This window comes from Delphinus delphis, chromosome 19 (genome assembly GCF_949987515.2).
Source record: "Delphinus delphis chromosome 19, mDelDel1.2, whole genome shotgun sequence".
NCBI classification, from domain to species: domain Eukaryota; kingdom Metazoa; phylum Chordata; class Mammalia; order Artiodactyla; family Delphinidae; genus Delphinus; species Delphinus delphis.
This window is the reverse complement of record NC_082701.1, coordinates 19,140,895-19,163,166: the sequence shown is the minus strand read 5'-3', so window position 1 is coordinate 19,163,166 and position 22,272 is coordinate 19,140,895. Positions and strand designations below refer to the sequence as shown.

The following is a 22,272-nucleotide window of genomic DNA, read 5'->3' as shown; positions in this document are numbered from 1 at the left end:
CTAAACTTACAAAATCTGAGACTCTTACCCAATTCAATGTAGACGGACTTATTCTGAGGTTGTATCTGCTGCTTTGTCCTCAGAGATCTCACAATTCCAAGGTTAGAGAGCTGGACACTAAGACTGGTTTCCTGCTAAGCAGTAAAGAATGATCAACAAATTGTTGGCCAGTTCTGTGCTTTTTTTTTCTTAACAGAAACTCAAAGCCATGGACAAAACAAATAGACCATTATCAATTAGCTAACATTTATGACACCTCAGAAAAAACATTTCGCAGACTACACACCAGAATGTATGAGTTTTGTGTGCTTTGAATACTTTTCCCCTCTCTCTGTTGTTCTAAATTTTTCTAAAATAAATATGTATTATCTGTGTAATATTTTTAAAGATAAGGAAAGCATTTTTTTTCTTTTTGATTTTGTTTTTGTCTTTCTTTCTTTTTTATTTATTTATTTAGTTTTGGCTGCATTGGGTCTTCGTTGCTGCGCTCGGGCTTTCTCTAGGTGCGGTGCGCGGGGGCTACATGGGCTACTCTTCGTTGCGTGTGCAGGCTTCTCATTGTGGCGGCTTCTCCTGTTGCGGAGCACAGGCTCTAGGCACAGGGGCTTCAGTAGTTGTGGCATGTGGGCTCAGTAGTTGTGGCTCACAGGCTCTAGAGCACAGGCTCAGTAGTTGTGGCACATGGGCTCAGTACTTGTGGCTCACAGGCTCTGGAGAGCAGGCTCAGTAGTTGTGGTGCACCGGCTTAGTTACTCCGCGGAATGTGGGATCTTCCCGGACCAGAGCTCAAACCCGTGTCCCCTGCATTGGCAGGTGGGTTCTTAACCACCGCACCACCAGGGAAGCCCCAAAGTAAATTTTTAAAAAGGATAAATGAAAATAAAGAAAACCCAGCAATGGGCTTCCCTGGTGGCGCAGTGGTTGAGAGTCTGCCTGCCGATGGAGGGGACACGGGTTTGTGCCCTGGTCCGGGAAGATCCCACATGCCGTGGAGCGGCTGGGCCCGTGAGACATGGCCGCTGAGCCTGCGCGTCCAGAGCCTGTGCTCCGCAACGGGTGAGGCCACCACAGTGAGAGGCCCGTGTACTGCAAAAAAAAAAAAAAAGAAAACCCAGCAAGCCTAAGAATATTCAGTACAGGAGAGAATATTTAGAAACGGGACCTTACTCTGTTGAAGCTTTCCTTCTTCTTTTTAAGCCCTTCAACATCTACCGAAAAGTGAATGCTGGTACTATGAGAACTTTTTTTTTTTTAATTAATTAATTTATTTATTTATTTTTGGCTGCATTGGGTCTTTGCTGCGCGTGGGCTTTCTCTAGTTGTAGTGAGCGGGGGCCACTCTTCGCTGTGGTGCCCTGGCTCCTCATTGCGGTGGCTCCTCCTGTTGTGAAGCACAGGCTCTAGGCTCGCGGGCTCTAGAGTGCAGGCTCAGTAGTTGTGGCTCACTGGCTTAGTTGCTCCACAGCATGTGGGATCTTCCCAGACCCGGGCTCGAACCCATGTCCCCTGCATTGACAGGCAGACTCATACCCACTGCGCCAGAGAACTATCATTTTTAAGATCTTCATTATTCATTCACATATGAATAACAGCGCAAATCTCTGCATTTTCTTTGACAATTACACTTTTAACTTGAAGCAATTTTCAAATGTTAAAAACCGATTTTTTTTTTCCAGGCAACTTTTCAGAGGAAATAAAACAGAAGATATGTCCTTGTCCCTGGAGAACTGCCATAAGATGGTTATTTTAAAAACTAGCAACCTGACCATCAGTGTCCTTGTGTCTATCTTAGACAGATATGAAGAAAAATACGTTCATCAGAATGAACAAAGCACTAAAACCGGGGACCTTCTCTCGTCTCCTCTAACTCTTGTTTGGCCACTTAATTTACCATCTTCCCTTGTTTACTGACTTTTTATGTAAATCCATAAGCATCTAGCACACTCACCAACTCACAGTGCTCAATAAAGAGATGTTATCAGAATACACAAAAATGGCCTTACCAAGGTAGGATTTTCAGGTTCACTCTGTTGAAGTTTTTTGGCCCGGTTTCGGTAGCCCATACTTTGAATGATAGAAACTTCCTCCTTTAGATGCTCAGAAGAGTTATTTTCCTTTTTTGAAAAGTTATAACTGTTTGCAACTGTGAATTACAAAGGAAAACATTATTTTTGCAGTTAGAAAAAAATATTAATTGTAAGCAAAGAACCAAGAGAAAGCCTGTGTATGCTCTTTGTTGTACAATATTAAAACAATGCATTAGGGCTCCCCTGGTGGCGCGGTGGTTGAGAGTCCGCCTGCCGATGCAGGGGACACGGGTTCGTGCCCTGGTCCGGGAGGATCCCACATGCCGCGGAGTGGCTGGGCCAGTGAGCCATGGCCGCTGAGCCTGCGCGTCCGAAGCCTGTGCTCCGTAACGGGAGAGGCCACAACAGTGAGAGGCCCGTGTACCGCAAAAAAACAAAAACAATGCATTAAAGGTTGCCTATACTTTTTTAAAAAATGAACTTCAGAAGTTCTACTCCTAGGAAACGAACACATAGACCAAAGTTATTTCTACTCCTTTTTTTCCTACCTTAATACTAACAAATTTGCCTATTAATACCATATTTCACTGAAACTAAAATACCAGTGATATAAAATGCACCATTATTTTCTGTACCACTAAGAAAGAAAACACTAAATTAAACAATGACACACCATTAATGGTAAACTGCTCCCAATTCTGGAGATGTGCAAATAAAAAACGTGCATATTAGGATGGATAAAATAAGGTGTGAGACCAGTGGGAATGATTTAAAAAATAGATTACAGGGGCTTCCCTGGTGGCGCAGTGGTTGAGAGTCCGCCTGCTAATGCAGGGGACACGGGTTCGTGCCCTGGTCCGGGAAGATCCCACATGCCGCGAAGCGGCTGGGCCCGTGAGCCATGGCCGCTGAGCCTGCGCGTCCGGAGCCTATGCTCTGCAACGGGAGAGGCCACAACAGTGAGAGGCCCACGAACCGGAAGGAAAAAAAAAAAAAAAGATTACAGATAAAGAGCTAAAGTTAACCTAGACCAAAAGGTCTTACCACCTATTCAAATAAAATAATTCCACCAACTTCCATTTTAATAGATGGCCACTTGAGCATTGGCCCCTGGGGTTATGCAACACTTACTCTGCAATCCTGTGTCAAGCTCAAAAGCATGAATGATCTTCAATAGCTCTTCAACAAGCTGACTAAATCTTGTACTTTCTTGTAGGCTTCTGAAAGTAAATTGTTTGAAAGACACACTTAGCAAAAGATTACCAACTTTTTAAGGACACTAAAATAAGGAAAGACATGTGAACAAATAAAAAAAGAAGTAGCAACAGTTAAAAAAAAACTATATGGAAAGAACAGAGCTATTAGTGACATTACACTAATCAAAACATCACTGACAGCAGAATAAACCACATAGCATATTGATTGTTTTTATAATTATTTTTGGCCATTCAAACTTACCAAAAGCCTATAATTATCTAAAATAATAGTACTTTGAATCCACAGTAGATATAAATACACTGCATAGAGAACTTATTATTCTTAACATCTGAATCCCATCTACCCAAAGTGCCACTTCTAGCTCTCAGGGATTTCTGCCAAATGATGATTACATTATTTCAAAATCACAGATAGATAACAATGTCCAAAGAGAGATTTTGGTTTAGGACAGTTGTAGGACAATATAATTTATTTATTCATTTACATATCTGAGTGACTACTATGTGTCAAACATTGGAAAAACAGTGTTGACTGAGACAAAGCCAGTGCCCTAATAGAACTTACATCCTGGCCAGAGGGACACACAATGTATAAATGCATTGCGTATGTGTTTGTGTAAATAAGTAGAAATATACGCAAGGAAGAAAAATAAAAGCAGGATCAGGACAATGGGGGCAGGGTGGTACAGTCCTATATTAGATAAGACTGCAAGTTCTTGCATCATATAGAAGGATTAGAAAAAGGCAATGAATTGCTAGTACCTGTATAAGGCAGATGTACTGTAAAATTTTCAGAAAAATGACTTTAGAAATAATTTACCCTGTCAGCTAAACACCCTTTTTTATATATTTTTCTACTGACGAGTGGTTTGATAGGAATACCAGCTATGTTATTAAGGAATTTCTACTTTTTCCTGTTGTTGTGACTTCCAACCTCCCAACTACCCAAATTATATACCTTTTGGTTATATGATTCTTACACAAAGGACACTGTGAAGGCCCTTTCTTCTGGTTGAGAAGTTTCAGCATACAAAATCTATACATTTTAAAGAATGAAAAGAACAACTCAAGTTACATTTTTTTTTTTGCAGAGAGAATATTCAAAAAGCAAGTAGCCATGAAAAGATAGTCTCACAACTGCCCTTAAGAGCCATTTTAAAGGTAATGGCAGGTGAATTACAACCAATAACCTTCTTTAATTGTTTTTAGATGCTGTAAAATCAGAAAACAGACTATATAAGCAAAGATCTATGAAAACTGAACTTACATGCATATGGCTTACTATTATGATCAAATAAAACTTATTAAAAGTTAATATGGCATATTTAATGATATACTCATAATTATTTCATGCTGCATAATCAGACATAAATGGTAAGTGGTTCAAGTAAAATGATTATAATTAGTTTAAAAACTCAGCACCTCAATACAAAAGTTACAGTAATCAAGACAGCATGATACTAGCATAAGGATAAACATATACATAAATGGAATAGAATGAGAGTACAAACATACATCTATGCTATTGTTGATTTTCAACAATAGCACCAAGACAATTAAATGGAAAAGGAATAATCTTATCAACAAATAGTGCTGGGACAGCTAGACATCCACATGCAAAAAAATGAAGATAGACTCTTACCTCACACAATACAGAAAAATTAACTCAAAATGGATCACAGAACTAAATGTAAGAACTAAAACTATAAATGTCTGTGACCATGGGTTAAGCTATGATTTCATAAATAAATAAATGGCAAAAACACAAGCAACCAAAGAAAAAATGGGTACACTAGACTACATCAAACTTAAAAACTTTGGTGCTACAAATAATACTATGAAGAAAGTGAAGGGACAATCCACAGAATGAGAGAAAATATCTGCTAATCATATATCTGATAAGGGACTTGTATCCAGAATATATGAAGAACTCTTAAAATTCAATAAAAAAGAAATAACCCAATTTAAAAATGGGCAAAGGATATGAAGAACTATATTTTCCAAAGGAGATATACAAATGGTCAATAAGCACAGGAAAAGATGCTCGATATCATTTGTCATTAGGAAAAAGGAAATCAAAGCCACAATGAGATGCCACTTCATGCCCACTATGATGGCCCTAATTAAAAAGACAGATAATAATAAGTATTGGCGAAGATGTGGAGCAACTGAAATCCTCATTCATTGATGGTGGAAATATAAAACAACGCAGTCACTTCGGAAAACTGTTTGGCAGTTCCTCAGGATGTTAAACAAAGAGTTACCATAAGACTCTGCAATTCTACTCCTAGGTTTCTTTCCAGGAGAAATGAAAACATAAGTCCACATAAAACTTGTACACAGGACTTCCCTGGTGGCACAGTGGTTGAGACTCTGCCTGCTGATACAGGGGACATGGGTTTGAGCCCTGGTCCAGGAAGATCCCACATGCCACAGAGCAACTAACCCCGTGCGCCACAACTACTGAGCCCACATGCCACAACTACTGAAGCCCAGGCGCCTAGAGCCCATGCTCCGCAATGAGAAGCCACCGCAATGAGAAGCCCATGCGCCGCAACGAAGAGTAGCCCCCCCCCACTCACCACAACTAGAGAAAGCCCACGCACAGCAACGAAGACCCAACGCAGCCATAAATAAATACATAAAATAAAATAAAATGAAATAAAATAAAAAACAAAACAAAACAAAACCCCTAAAGGCTGGAAGAGAACATGCTCCTTTTTATATTCACAATGCCCAACAGAGTATCTGGCATAACCACACTGCTCACTAGACATCTAAGGAATGAAGGAGGCTCATTCAGGGTTTTAGAATGGCTTTGGATAAAGAACAATTTTGTTGTTTGTCTCAGATGCTGAATATGGCTAAGAAGACTTGAAGATCATATGCAACATGTTCAGAGTCAGCTTCCTTTTTTTTTTAATAAATATTTTAACATTTATTTATTTAGGCTGCGCCGGGTCTTAGCTGCAGCATGCGGGCTTCTTAGCTGCAGCATGTGGGCTTCTTAGCTGCAGCATGCTGACTCTTAGTTGTGGCATGCAGACCCTTAGTTCTGGAATGCATGAGGAATTCTAGTTCCTCAACCAGGGATCGAACCCGGGCCCCCTGCATTGGAAGCACGGAGTTTTACCCACTGAACCACCAGGGAAGTCCTGAGTCAGCTTCCTTAAGAAAGGAAAATACTGCTCCCATTGGCTGGTGGTGTCCATGAAAATCAACATTCCCTTAGGAAGAAGACAAAAGAAGACTCAAAAGAGAGGTAGAATGGAAAAAAGGGAAGAGGGCAGAAATAGCTGTGGTGATGATTATTAAAAGCAGTGATTCACACTGATACAACCAATATTTACTACATGTCCAGTATTGTTCTAGATGCAAGAAATTCAGTGGAAAAGGAAAACAAAATCCCTGCTATCATAAAGGACATAATATTATGGCAAGGGAGGTGACTGGGGAAGGGAGTAGAGAAGATACCGACATTGAAGAGAGCCAGGAAAGAAGATTTAGGGAGCTGAAAAGGCAGTGGGAATGGTGAGCCAGCAGACACTTAGAGAGCACTTTTTACTGGCCAGGTCCTTTAACATGCATTGTTCTCTCTGTCTACACAACCCTGAAGTATTACCTTCATTTTACAGTAGAGACTTGTCCCAGATCATACAGTAATCAAGTAACTAGTAAAGGTGATATTGGATCTAGAATTGAACTGTAGCAAAGCCCATGGTTTTTCCACCAGAGAAAGTAAATGTAGGTAGGTTTGGTCAAGGAGACCCAGGGGTCCTTCTTCACTTATATAGTTGCTTGAACTACCACATTGCACTTGACAACAATTCTATAGTTTAGGGGACAGGGGTATCAAAAAGCTACCTGCTCTGTATATAAAGCCCATTTAAACATTTATTTATTTATTTGGTGGTGCTGGGTCTTAGTTGTGGCATGGGGGATCTTCGTTGCCATGTGCAGGACCTCTGTTGCGGCATGTGGTATCTTTAGTTGCAGCATGCGGGAGGCATGCGGGATCTAGTTCCCTGACCAGGGATCGAACCTGGGCCCCCTGCATTGGGAGCACAGAGTCCTAACCACTGGACCCAGAGAAGTCCCATAAAGTCCATAAAGAGCCACAAAATAGAGGCTACCACTCCTTGAGAAGATGCAAATACTACCTGCACTCTACCATAATGGCTCTAGGAGGCATCAATGCATCACACTGGCAAATGGTACAATTCAACAATTCAGAGTAGAGGTAGTGATTAGGTAATTCCCTAAACATAGTACTGCAGAATACAGCAGCTAAGATATTGCGTGATAAGCCAAGCTATAGATGTTGCAGCCTGTACAATAATTACATAAGTAACACAGGAGAACCAGATACGTAGAAATCAACCAAGATATTATGAGTTCCAATCTTTCTTTATGCTAGAAAAAGAACAGACTCATAAAGGTTATTAACTAAACTCAAAAGAGAAAATGAACTTGTACATGACTTGAAAAGACTGAGCTAAGGAAAATACTGACAGATCAACAGAACAGTGGCATGTTTTTCAGGGCTCAGAAGAATTTATTAAACTCTGTTTTAGAGCCCTGGGTAATCTATGTGATGCACTAATTAAATGAAAACATATATACAAGTTCTACATAAGGTTCTTAGTGAAAAGGTCTAAGAAAAGTTTTGGGATTCTTGGGTTTCTAAAGCCCAATGGTTAAGGAAAGGCAATACATTTTTAAAGAAAATGCAGTATGCTTTCTAAAGGGCAGCTTCAGCTTTTTAAGAAAATGCTGATGGAGAATAGTAAAATCACAGTGCCACAAACAATCTTGGGGGACTTTTCAGAGTACTCATTTTTGAGCACATCTACACCCTGCACAGTTTAACAAGTTATGGAAACTCATCTAATTTTGAGTTGCTTGTCCAAGTCTATCCTGGCAGGAAGCAATGAATTAATAGTTCTAACTATAGGCAAAATAAAGGCAAGCTGACTTTTGGCTACCTTCAGTTATACTGGGTGCCCTGGCTTACTATCAACAGAGCTAAGATAATAGACAAATACGGTATCTTGTTAAAGGAAATAAAGACCCTGAGAGCTCCACAGCTTAGCATCTCAGCATCCACTTATGTTGCTGGTCCCACCAAACCTTGTCAGTTTGTATAAATAAGGTTCTGTTTTCTTTTCTTTTAAATTTTATTTATTTTTGGCTGTGTTGGGTCTTTGTTGCTGTGCGCAGGCTTTCTCTAATTGTGGCAAGCGGGGGCTACTCTTCGTTGCAGTACATGGGCTTCTCATTGCGGTGGCTTCTCTTGTTGCGGAGCACGGGCTCTAGGCGTGTAGGCTTCACTAATTGTGGCACATGGGCTCAGTAGTCGTGGCGCATGGGCTTACTTGCTCCATGGCATGTGTGATCTTCCCAGACCAGGGCTCAAACCCGTGTGCCCTGCATTGGCAGGCCGATTCTTAACCACTGCGCCACCAGAGAAGTCCTAAGGCTCTGGGGTTTTTTTTGTTTTTTTTTTTTGCAGTATGCGGGCCTCTCACTATTGTGGCCTCTCCAGTTGCGGAGCACAGACTCTGGACGTACAGGCTCAGCGGCCGTGGCTCACGGGCCTAGCCACTCCGCGGCATGTGGGATCTTCCCGGACCGGGGCACGAACCCGTGTCCCCTGCATCGGCAGGCGGACTCTCAACCACTGTGCCACCAGGGAAGCCCCAAGGCTCTGTTTTTTTAATCAAACCTCTGGTTTGTACTTTAGTTCCAACAATTAAGAAGCTATCTTTTTTTCTTTTTTTAAATTTTTATTGGAGTAGAGTTGATTTACAGTGTTGTGTTAGTTTCAGGTGTACAGTAAAGTAAATCAGTTATACATATATCCACTCTTTTTTAGATTCTTTTCCCATATAGGCCATTACAGAGTATTGAGTAGAGTTCCCTGTGCTATACAGTAGGTCCTTATTAGTTATCTATTTTATATATAGTAGTGTGTATATGTCAAGCCCAATCTTCCAATTTATCCCTCCCCGACCAAGAAGCTATCTTGAGCTCTTCATCTGGAAGATTCTGCCTAGTTTCCTTGCCCAGTATCCCAGTCCCCTGAGTCAAGGCTCTTGTCTCCTAGGGATGAGAATCTTACCACTAACCCTCAGCCTCCTATGGCTGGGTCCCTGCTACTTTTCTTCCCTTATAACTACCACCCTGAACTTCTCATTTCTGCTGCTAGACTCCTGAGAGACTATGTTCAATCTACTTGCTAGATTATCCATCTCTTGCCTATTTCTGGACCTCTGACATACCGACCTACTACTAGATTACAGAATTCCCTGGTGTCATGATCTAATGTATCCAGCCGTGAAACGTCCCCAACACTGATTCACCACTTATCTGGATCTCCTCAGTTAAATGACCCCAAGACTTGCCTTATTTGGTCTATCTGGTCTTTAAACCTCAGCCTTCCTTGGTCTAGTCCCTCTTAGTATCCTCCATATAAGTGTATAGAAAGGTTATCATTCCAGAGCACCGCTTCTCAAACTTTAATGTACATAAGAATCTCCTGGGGATCCTGTTAAAATGCAGATTCTGATTCAGCAGGTTTGGGGTAGGGCTGAGATTCTAGGAAGTTCCCATGTGATGTGGCTGCTACAGACCCATGAGTCCCACTTTGAGTAGTTAGTTTCTAGAGCTGTGTTGTCCAATACAGCTGCCACATGTGGCTATTGAGCACTTGAAACATGGCTAGTCCGAGCTAAAATGTACGGTAAGTATGGAAAAACACAAGCTTTCAGAGACTTACTACAAAAAAAGAATGTCAAGGGCTTCCCTGGTGGCGCAGTGGTTGAGAGTCTGCCTGCCAATGCAGGGGACACGGGTTCGTGGCCCGGTCTGGGAAGATCCCACATGCCGCGGAGCAGCTAGGACTGTGCGCCATGGCCGCTGAGCCTGCACGTCCAGAGCCTGTGCTCCGCAACGGGAGAGGCCACAACAGTGAGAGGCCCGCGTACAGCAAAAAAAAAGAATGTCAAATATCTCATTAATGTTTTTATATTGTATTTTGAAATGATAAAATTTTAGCCATAATTGGGTTAAAAATATACAACTATATTAATTTCACCTTTAAAAAAACCTTTTGGTAATGTGGCTACTAGAAAATTTAGGTTAGATTTATATGGCTCAGATTATATCTCTTTGGACAATGTGGTCTAGATCTTTCAAAAAGTATTACACATTACATCTGTTGTTTGGAAACTGCAAGCTAATGCATGAACGGCCTAAGTAATATTTTCTAAACTGGTACCATTGTACTTTTTGTATATCTCATGAAAGATTTCAGAACTACAGGCTTACTCCAGTCAATAAAGCTGCGTTATTGTTAGCAATGAGAGTCCACCTTGAGAAAATACAATTAATGCTTGGGGGCATTTTTCTGAACTTTCTTATCATATAGATCAAGGTGTTATTCAGACTATAAAGGTATTACAGAAGATATTTCATGAAAAAGTTGATCTATCACACAGGCATTATACTAAACTTTTAATTCTAACTTATCACTTAAAATATGGCTGGCTAGGGCTTCCCTGGTGGCGCAGTGGTTGAGAGTCTGCCTGCCGATGCGGGGGACACGGGTTCGTGCCCTGGTCCGGGAGGATCCCACGTGCCGCGGAGCGGCTGGCTCCGTGAGCCATGGCCGCTGAGCCTGTGCGTCCGGAGCCTGTGCTCCGCAACGGGAGAGGCCACAACAGTGAGAGGCCCGCGTACCGCAAAAAAAATATATATATATATGGCTGGCTATTCTGCTTTTCCTATCCTCCATGTTAGGAATTGCAAGCCTTTTTCACTCTCCTCCAGTTGCCAACTTTAACCTTCTCAATCTCAACAGATGTCTTTACCTCCAACTTCACTGAATAACAACTATTTCTCTTTCTAGCATCCATTTTCTAGTTCCAATCCCTCTGCCTCCTCTTGGATCTTTCTCTCTTGCAAATATCTCCCCTCTGAGGGTTCCTTCCTTTTGTAATACAACTTCTCTATATATATGAAAAGTTAGTTTCTTTTTCCTGAACATATTCTTTCTTCTCTTCATACCTTTGCTCATATTATTTCCTCTCCCTGTAAAACTGCCTTCTTCCACAAGCTCTCAAAGTAATGAATGTTCATAATTTAATCTCTTCTTTACACACTATAATACCATATATTCATTATTCAAGGTGACAGGAAAGCATACAGTACATTTCAGAAAGATTCTTGTCAAGAAACAGTGAAAGTCCCAGCATTTAAAAGGTTAGTCTTCAGCTATCTGTAACCTTTTAAATAGGGGGACTTTAAAATTTTGTTTTATAAAGGTATTGATCTACAAAGAAAATGGCCCTATACCACAGACAGTTTGAGAAGCTTCCCTCTAGAGGCCACAAAACTAAAAATTCTTGAAGGAGAGATAAAGCCGCGCTGCCATGACACCTGACCAGGAAGAAGGGCCTGAAGAATGAGAAGGAAATTGTTGGGAACAGATCTAGGCCAGTGGGGTGACCTGGAAAAGGGGTGAGAGACAGTGGAAATGGGCTCTGGATCCTTGTTGGGACAGATAAATAGCAAAAAGGTAAAATTCAGAGGAAGGAAGGGGCTGGCCAGCTGGCAGACTTGTGCTCAAAGGATATCCCTCCAAAGGGAACAGGTTTCCTCCAGCTTCAGCCAGCCCTCATTATCCTTAATGCAGAAGCTTTTCATGTTTTTTAGGTTACAGAAACGTTCCAAGCTGATGAAAATTATGAACTGTCTTCCCAGAAAACTGCACAGGCCCATAGTTTTTAATACAATTGAACTTAAAATTCAATATAATTCTAGGAAATTCATGAAAACCATTCATGAATCCCAAGTTACAAACTCTTGAATCTAAAAATTCCTTAGAGGATACATAAGAAATTGATAATTGTGGTTTTTTTCTGGGGAGGGAAGGGAGAGGCAGGGGTTTGAGGTAGGAGGGAAAAATATTTTGCATCATATATGCTAGTAAACTCATTACCATTGACATGGCTTACCTTTTCAATTAAAAAAGAAAAAAATGCTTAAAAAGAAATAAGTTGGCATTCAGGGTGAGCCTCAGTCATAGCTTAACATCAAGGAAAGGAGAAAACCCCCTGTTCCACAACATCATCTACCAAACTTTTTCTGAAATTCTTCCATCAAGAAACATATCCATTTCAAAGGGCAAAATCCTTAAAAATGTAAATATAACTTGAATCATTGGTATGAATGAATTTCAGCCTAAATATAAACTGATATCAGGTCCTTTCCTATTTTCACAAGGATTATGAAGCAGGTAAACACTGAACCTTAGAGGGCAGAGAGCAGAAGGACATGCAGAAATGAACAGAAAGGAGAAACTGGGACAGTTGAAACATAATTTGCTTATTTCGTAACTGCTTGCAATCTGCTTTCACCCATGGACACAAAAAACAAACAGCTGTTCAAAGTGATTTCATATCCCACTAGATAAATATGCCAATATTTTACCACAAACTATGGCTACAAAAACTTACGATTCTTTTTCACATAATTGAAGAAGCTAAAGCTTTAATAAAGCTAGGTGTTTCCTGTGTTATGAAGGATAAGCACAAAAGCTAATAACGGAGCCACATAAAACATTCAAACTTACTTGCAAAATATGTGATCACACTTTGTGGAAACAGGCTCTTTGATCAACTCCAGACTAGAAGGGTAGGGGAAAAAAAAAGAAAATAAAAGAAATGAGGTTCAATAATTCATTTAAAAGTAAATGAATAAATGAATTCTTAATAAAGAAGTTCAACTTTAAGCTGCTATAACTGAGTCAAAGTAAGGCTTTAAGTTCATTCAATAAATATTTATTAAATGTCTGCTGTACTAGGAACCAAAAATACAGCAGAGAATATGATCCTTACCCTCAATGAGCTTTCAGACATCAAAACAGAATATATCATTCTTTTCTATATTCTATGTTATCTTTAGCATTTAAAAAATTAGCTGATATTATTTCATATTAGTTTTCACTGATACCTTTTTTGAGCTATCATTGTGGGTGCACATCCTATATGTTAACTAAACTTTAAGCTCCACAAAGACAAAAACTTCTTGTATTTCTTTTGAATTCCCTCATAGCACTTCTTTGGCATGTGATTGCCTTTTTCTTTTTTCTTTTTTTTTTTTTTTTTTTGCGGTATGCAGGCCTCTCACTGTTGTGGCCTCTCTCGTTGTGGAGCACAGGCTCCGGACGTGCAGGCTCAGCGGCCATGGCTCACGGGTCCAGCCGCTCTGCAGCATGTGGGATCTTCCCGGACCGGGGCACGAACCCATGTCCCCTGCATCGGCAGGCAGACTCTCAACCACTGCGCCACCAGGGAAGCCCCTACTTTTTATTTCTTAATATGGAAGGCTTAAAGCATTTACACAAATAAAACAGTAAAATGAACTCCATGTACCATAACCCAATTTCAGCAATTATCAGCTCACAGCCAATTTATTTCATCCATACCAAAATCCACTCAAAGGCAAGATTATTTTAAAATAAATCCCAGGGGATTTCCCTGGTGGTCCCGGGAGTAAGACTCCACACTCCCAATGCAGGGGGCCCACGTTCAATCCCTGGTGGGGGAACTAGATCCCACATGCATGCCGCGACTAAGAACCTGCATGCTGCAACTAAAAAGATCCCGCATGCCACAACGAAGATTCCATGTGCCGCAACTAAGCCCCGACGCAGCCAAAATAAATTAAATAAATATTTTAAAAAATCCCAGCTGTCATAGCATTTCATCTATAAATATTGCAAAATATATCTTTCAAAGATAAAGACTTTTTTAGTTTAACCATGAAACCGTTATTACTCCTAAAAAATAATTTCCCTAGGGCTTCCCTGGTGGCGCAGTGGTTGAGAGTCCGCCTGCCGATGCTGGGGACACGGGTTCGTGCCCCAGTCCGGGAAGATCCCACATGCTGTGTAGCGGCCTGGCCTGTGAGCCATGGCCGCTGAGCCTGTGCATCCGGAGTCTGTGCTCCACAACGGGAGGGGCCACAACAGTGAGAGGCCCGCGTACCGCAAAAAAAAAAAAAATAAAAAATAATAATAATAATTTCCCTAGTATCATCTACTATACAACTAATGTTCCAATTTCCCTCACTGTCTCATAAAAATTTAATAATTAAATTCATTTAAATCAGGATCCAAATAAGATCCACACATTGCATTTGGTTGATATATCTCAAGTCTCTTTTACAGATTTCTCTTTTTTTACCTCGTCATTTAAAAAACTACGTCATTTGACCTCCAGAATTTCCCACATTCTAGATTTTGCTGATTATAACCCTATGATGTGGTTTAACTTGTCTCTCTAACCTCTATTTCCTATAAACTAGACCTACAGGCAGAGTCAAAATTGGGTTCAATTTTTTGGCAAGAACACTTTACAGATGGTTCTGTGTACTTTTATTACATCACTTCAGGAGGTACATGATGTTTGGTTTGTGATTACTTTGTAAGAACAGTGTAATAAGTACTCACTGAAAAAATTTAGAAAATAATAAACTTAGAAAAATATTAAAATCTCCAGAAAAGAAAATACATCACTCAAATTCTCATCCCTACCCATCTAACCACAAAATCTCAAGGCCCTCCTGAGATTAATTCATTTACTAATATAACAAGTATTTATTGTGCATCTACTATGTGCAAGCACTGCTCTTGGAGATGCAAATACAGCAGCAAACAAAATAAAGCCTGCCCTCACAGAACTTACATTCTAGTTGTGGTAGGCAGTTGATTGAGAAACAAACATATATGGGAATAAGTGCTAAAAAGAAAAATAAAGCAAGGTAAGGGGACAGGAAGTGCAGTGTGTGGGGAGAAGGGTATATACAGGGTAGTCAGGAAAGGCCTCACTGAGAAGGTGACACTGGCAGACAGCTGAGCAATGTGAGGAAACAAGCTGTGCAACAGTTGGGGGAAGAACATTCCAGCAGAGGGAGCAGAAAAGACAGACTCTGAGCAGGACCATGTCCAGGGTTTTTGAAGGACACCGAGTAGGCCAAGGTCTAGGATGAATAATCAAGGGGGAGGTACTAGTAGAAGAGGTCAGAGAGGTAGGTGGGAGCCTGAGCACGCAGGAACCTACAGGCTATTTTAAGTCTTCAGTGTTTATTCTGAATGAGAGTTCCAGAAACTGATTCTTGGTAAAGTTCAGGCAAGACATCAAAGAACAGGTAACCTGTGTATGTGATAGGAATGTGGTTCATTAAATGTTTAACTCTTTAGAAAAGGATCACAAGAAAAGCTGGGGGACAATAGCCTCCTTATGAAGGGTTTGGTAACACAACTCTCGCAATCATGGGGTTTCTGACGCAGCACAGGGCAATGAAAAGAAAAATACCAGAGTAAGTCAGAAGACTGGGTTTCTACTACAGTTCTCTTTGTTAGCAGAGTGACCTCAGGCCAACCACTCTACCTGAACCTCAGTTTCCTTCTCGGTCACCCACTCTACCAGTCTCTTGAGGCTATTCTGAGAATAAAATTAAATGCTACTTGGGAAAATGTTTACAACCTGAGATGACTTGTACCAATGTTAGTATTATTATTGGGACTGAAAGTGATTTTAAAAAGAAAAACAAAGAAAACTCTGATTTGTTAGTAAATCACTATTCCTCAGATAGGCTAGACAGCAAAAGAAATTCTCAGTAAAAGAGAAGTTGGATTTAGCTATGATACCAGATGGCTTTCATTCTCACCACTGACTCAATTCTGAGATAATTATATTTCAGTATAGTAATTAAAAACCAAGCTATACAAACATACTGTAAACACAAACTTTGAACAGATGAAAACTCCAATACATAAAAAAGTAATTACTGTTGAAGGAAAAGCTTGAAGAGAGAATGGGAATGAAAAGAAAAAAATTAAAATGTTCTCTTCTAGGTCCTGATGAAAGTAAATGTTTACTATAAAAGTGATTCAGGGACTTCCCTGGTGGCATAGTGGTTAAGAATCCACCTGCCAATGCAGGGGACATGGGTTCGAGTCCTGGTCCGGGAAGATCCCACATGCTACAGAGCAACTAGGCCCGTGCGCCACAACTACTGAGCTTGTGCTCTAGAGCCCGCGAGCCACAACTACTGAAGCCCATGTGCCTGGAGCCCGTGCTTCACAACAAGAGAAGCCACCACAATGAGAAGCCGCACACTGCAATGAAGAGTAATCCCTGCTTGCTGCAACTAGAGAAAGCCAGCACGCAGCAACGAAGACCCAACGCAGCCAAAAATAAATAAATTAATTAATTAAAAAAAAAAAAATAGGGCTTCCCTGGTGGCGCAGTGGTTAAGAATCAGCCTGCCAGTACAGGGGAAACAGGTTCAAGCCCTGGTCCGGGAAAATCCCACATGCCGCGGAGCAGCTAAGCCCGTGCACCACAACTACTGAGCCTGCGCTCTAGAGCCCACAAACCACAACTACTGAAGCCTGTGTGCCTAGAGCCCGTGCTCCACAACAAGAGAAGCCACCGCAATGAGAAGCCCGCGCACCGCAATGAAGAGTAGCCCACACTCGCCGCAACTAGAGAAAGCCCGCGCAGCAACAAAGACCCAACGCAGCCAAAAATAAATAAATAAATTTATATTGAAAATAAATAAATAAAAATAAAATAAAAGTGACTCAAATATTTTAAACTTTTGAAACCAGGAAATATTTTAGGTCTACTGCATATTTATATTTAGAGCTTCCAACATGGTAAGTGATTGGAGAAAGAAGCTAGGTTAGGTTCAAAAAACAACCACCACCCACTGGGGTACACATTTCAGCAAACTCTTCGAAAGTCAAAGAATTTGTATATTCACGTGTAAAGAGTCAGAACTACCAGTTATCAGAAATAAATGCCAATAATGACTCAGGGGCCAGGAGAAGGAATTTTAGCTTGAGACCTCAAAGAAGCTGGAAACCTACCCTATAGTTACCATAAATAACATTGTTTCCATTCACAGTCAGGAATCATTTAAGACATTAACTGCAAATTGTACTGTTCTAGGCAATGTTAAAAAAAAAAAAAAGTGAACTAGGTATGAGTTTAAGGTTTAACAACCAGGCAGAACAGTCTTAGTTTAAAAACCAGGTCTATTTCTAATAGAAAACAGATTGAGGACTTCCTTGATGGCACAGTGGTTGAGAATCCGCCTGCCAGTTCAGGGGACATGGGTTTGATCCCTGGTCCGGGAGGATCCCACATGCTGTGGAGCAACTAAGCCCGTGCGTCACAACTACTAAGCCTGTGCTCTAGAGCCCGCGAGCCACAACTATGGAGCCCACATGCCACAACTACTGAAGCCTGCATGCTCTAGGGCCTGTGCTCCGCAACAAGAAAAGCCACTGCAATGATAAGCCCGTGCACCGCAAGGAAGAGCAGCCCCCGCTCACCACAGCTAGAGAAAGCCTGCGCACAGCAACCAAGACCCAACACAGCCAAAAGAAAACAAAAACAGATTGAAAAAATAAATAAATATGGAGCTGGAAAATACACAGTAGTTGACTGAAAATAAAAATTTAACATTAACTTTCATTCTCACATCTTTAATTTTTATGTATCTGAGTTTTTTTTGGTTTTTTTTTTTTGCGGTATGCGGGCCTCTCGCTGTCGTGGCCTCTCCCATTGCGGAGCACAGGCTCCAGACGCGCAGGCTCAGCGGCCATGGCTCACGGGCCCAGCCGCTCCGCGGCATGTGGGATCCTCCCGGACCGGGGCATAAACCCGTGTCCCCCGCATCGGCAGGCAGACTCTCAACCACTGCGCCACCAGGGAGTCCCCTGTATCTGAGTTTTTTTATTTGATAGTTTACTTTGCCAGAATGAGAAAGAACATTACATTATTATGACTGAGTCCCATGGAAATGTAAAATAAATGGACCCAAATGCCATACTATTAAGGACTTTTTGATCACTCTTTGTAATCATCATGAGTAAGTTTTATGCTTTTTCAAAAGCAATTTTTTTTCCAATTGTCATTTCCTGCTTGCCTGGCTCTGATGTTTCGTAAATTAGGCTGTAAAGCTCATTTAGCTTTGGTTCTTGTTTAGCTGAAATGTTGAGAGGCAGGGGAGCAGAAGGTAGGTTACTTACAAATCTTGTTTCTCTCTGAAAACACAACTTGCATTTTTTAAAATCTTATTTGACTCCAAGTATGAAAAACAACTTTCATGAAGCACAAAGCAAAGGTAAAACTTTTCAGTTTACTTTTTGAATAATACCCACCACTATCACCATGTTAAAAACCACTAAATTATCAAAGAACCAATTTAGTTTATTACTTAATACCTTCAACAAATGTTTACTGAGTGGCTACTATGTCCCAGATACTGTTCTAACTACTGAAGATAAGAAGTAAATAAAACAAATAAAAACCTCTGCCCATGGGAGTTTATATTCTGTGGGGGTTGAGAAAAAGGATAAATAAATTATACAGAATGTCAGATAGTTTTAAGTTATGTAAAAAATAAGCATTATGGAAACATAGGGGGATAAGGGATGTGTTGAGGGTTGGAGTGTTACAATTTTAAATTGGGATCGTCTGCCTCTTTGAAAGATGGTATTTCAATCAAGATTTGTGAGCCATGCAATTACCAGGGGAAGAATGTTGCAGGCAGAGGGTGTAGCAAGCATAAAAGCTCAGAGGCAGGAGAATATGTCGCATGTCTGAAGAGCAGCGAAGAGGCCAGAATGACCAGAATTAAGAGAACAGAGGGAAGAGGGTAGTCAGTAATCCTCCTAAATTGCCTTTCTGGCTTTTTACCAAGAAATTCTGAGGTATGGTTTTTAATTTATTTTATAGATTTAAGAGATACCATTGAGGTCAGCTAGTGACTACCTGGGGTTCATAACCTTTGTTGTACCATGGACCCCCTTTGGCAGTTGGTAAAGCTCATGAACCCCTTTCTTAGAGCAATGCTTTTAAATATATAAAATATAAAATTACATAAGAAACTAATTATATAAGAATACAGTTCTATCTATAGGCCTCCAAGGGTCATGGAGGGTCAGCAAGTTAAGAGCTCCTGAATCCACACAAGATAACTTTCTGGGGTGATGGAAACGTTCTATATCATTCATTCATTCATTCATTTATGGCTGTGTTGGGTCTTCGTTGCTGTGCGCAGGCTTTCTCTAGTTGCAGCGAGTGGGGGTTATTCTTTGTTGCGGTGCGTGGGCTTCTCATTGTGGTGGCTTCTCTTGTTGCGGAGCACAGGCTCTAGGCGCATGGACTCAGTAGTTGTGGCACGTGGGCTCAGCAGTTGTGGCTTGCGGGCTCTAGAGCTCAGGCTCAGTAGTTGTAGCGCATGGGCTTAGTTGTCTGCGGCTTGTGGGATCTTCCTCGGCCAGGGCTCGAACCTGTGTCCCTTGCCTTGGTAGGCAGATTCTTAACCACTGTGCCACCAGGGAAGCCCGGAAATGTTCTATATCTTGACTGGGTTACTCAGATATATATACACTTGCCCAAACTCATAGACTTGTACACTTAAGCTCTCTGCATTTCACTGTATGTAAATTACACCTCAATCTAAAAAAACCTTTACTACTCTAGTCCCCTCCTTATTTTGTAGATGAAGGAAACAAAGGCTCACTCAAAAAGTCTAAGAGGGGCGAGGGGCAGTATAGGGGTGGGGGGTGAGAGGTACAAACTATTAGGTGTAAGATAGGCTACGAGGATGTATTATACAACATGAGGAATATAGCCAATATTTTATAATAACTGTAAATGGAGAGTAACGTTTAAAAATTGTATAAAAAATAAAAATTTTTAAATAAGTGAATAAATCTGGGGGGTGGGGTCAAAGAAACTTGCTAAAGGCTTTGAGGACTCACAGTATTCTTATTTAAATATAGTACAGGGCTAGTTTCAACCAAAGGTTCTCCCAAGACCTACCCACTCACTGACACCAAGCATTTGTGATTTTATTTTGCCATTATTAACTATGTCCATTCCAAGTGATCAAGCTGGTTGTAGAGATGGATGAAATGCCCAAACGCCACTTAAGCCAAACCAGAGCCTTGCCCCAATGTACAGCCAATCAAGACAGTCTGTGGACATTCAAGACAGGGGACTGTGTGTGTTGAGGTGACACAGAGGGAAGGTTAGAGTGGAGAAAAAGGAGTAATTTCTTATATTCCTAAAGCTCTTCATTTAAGAAAAGCAGCAACTTTAATAGCTTAATCTTAATAAACATTATAATTTTTTCTCCTTTCTATCTACGGTCAATTCTATTCATTTGCATCGGATATAAGGCAGAATCTCAAATTAATAAACTCTTGACTTACCAGATTGGACACTCTAAGATTTTCTGCATAGCATTAAGGACATTTTGTACTTCTTCAACGTGATTCGCAGAAAAATCCATTTCTTCCTGTTCCCATGAACTTTAACACATGAACTTAAATATATATGTAAATAAATCACGTTAAAAGGTTTAAAAGCTTGATTTCATTAAGTGCCACTTAAAATTGGAATGCTTTAGTATCAGATCAACCATAGAACTAATGACAAAAACCTTATTTTAAAAAAATTCTACAAGTTTTTTTGTAATTAAGACCATTTAAATTCTCTATTTTTTCACATCTAGCCTCCAATCACTTCCTTTTGGTCTTTTCCTTTCTCCAAGAACGGGAAAGCCACAGTGGGGTGACTGACTGGGTGAGTGGTGGTAGCCACCTAATTCTCCAATCATCCCGGCTGTTTTCTTTTTCTCGCTTAAAATCAAAATCAACACCAACCAATGCTCCCCACCCCTGTCCTTCCCCAGTGTTTTCCCACTGGCCTGCACTCATCTCAGGATCCTCCTCAGGCACATCCATGCCAGCAGCGTATATGCCAAGGGAGGCTCGCCCCTCTACTTCCTTCTTGTCCCTTCTCAGAAACGCATATGAATCCAGTTCTTAACGGCTCTCCCTCCCACAAAATTCTGTTTCCTCCTCTTCCCAGACACATTCCTGCACCCCGCTTTCCCTCTGGGTCTCCATCTCACATATACCAGCCCATCTTTGTATACCATGATGTCCCCCTCAAGACCCATTCCAGTTTCCACCATCAGGATTCCCCCTCGGAGACACCCTGCCCCCTCCCTTATCTTCAGCGCCTCCCCCCGACCCCGTGACCCACAAATTACCCCCCTCCCCACGATTTCCCCAGATTCAACGTCTTAGGCTTCTCAGGTTCCATCTTCCGCCCGCCCCTTGGCAGATAACACCCATCTTGCTCGCCTTCAGGAGTTACCTCTCCCCTGCTGTCTCCACACCTGTTTACTGCCTGTCCCCCGGAGCACCCTGTAGGCCCCTCTCCCTTCCCCAGGGTTCTCTCACATTTATCCAGAGCAAAGCGTCTGTGGTTCCCGGGCCCAGAGGCCCACTTCTCTGAAAAAACCCCCCGGACCGCCCTGGGTCAGGAACGCTCACACCGCGCAGTCGCAGTTTCAATTAATCTGTAATTCCCGCGCTTTCCTTTTGCCACGGAAACCGGCCGCTGCGCCTAGCGAGAGCCTCTCAGAACGCGAGAACGAAACACGTTACGGAAGGGCGGAACAGAAAGAGCTGAGCCTCTCGGGGTTCCTGATTGGTCACCCATTCTTTCCCTGAGTTACGTAATTAGAAAGAGACGGGAGAGAACGAATTCTGCTCGAGTTTTCTAACAGGCGCCTGACCCCTTACCTCTACGCTTCCAGGTGCGGCTTATTATGTCACAGTGATTGCTGTACTAGGGTCGGAATCGCTACCTGAGGCCCGAATATGAGCGCAAGATAGTGCCTAAAAGAGTCGAAGGAAGAGGGCCCATTCCCTCACCCTTTCCGTCGCAATGGAAGTCTCCAGTTTTGGTAAATAAAAGGGCTGTGGGGGGAAAACTACGATTTCCAGCATGCATTGCGGATCGAAAGGCCTTGGCCACAGTGTCCCTTGGAAACTGTAGTCTTATGGAGAGGAACTTCCGACACTGGAAGCGGGCACGAGTCTCGCGACAGCCCAAGTTGACAAATTGAAGAGCTCCGCCCGCTTA

At 41.5% G+C, this 22,272-nt stretch overlaps 1 protein-coding gene across 10 annotated transcripts in view; it reads right to left on the bottom strand.

Annotated features, from left to right (window-relative positions):
- The window catches only part of BRCA1 (BRCA1 DNA repair associated), a 63,740-nt gene extending 41,627 nt beyond the window's left edge, over positions 1-22,113 (bottom strand). For 3 of the 10 annotated variants that reach the window (XM_059997408.1, XM_059997410.1, XM_059997417.1), the window contains exons 1-7: positions 21,585-21,749; positions 20,547-20,659; positions 12,879-12,932; positions 4,203-4,280; positions 3,159-3,247; positions 2,004-2,143; positions 29-134 (exon numbers count right to left, since the gene is read on the bottom strand). In XM_059997408.1, coding sequence (XP_059853391.1) covers positions 29-134; positions 2,004-2,143; positions 3,159-3,247; positions 4,203-4,280; positions 12,879-12,932; positions 20,547-20,626 — 547 coding nt within the window. In that variant the 5' untranslated portion in view covers positions 20,627-20,659; positions 21,585-21,749. Of the gene's footprint in view, positions 1-28; positions 135-2,003; positions 2,144-3,158; positions 3,248-4,202; positions 4,281-12,878; positions 12,933-20,546; positions 20,660-21,584; positions 21,750-21,929 lie in introns of those variants that run through there. The other 7 variants (XM_059997411.1, XM_059997412.1, XM_059997413.1 and 4 more) reach the window with 4 other exon arrangements.
- Positions 22,114-22,272: the final 159 nt, after the last annotated feature.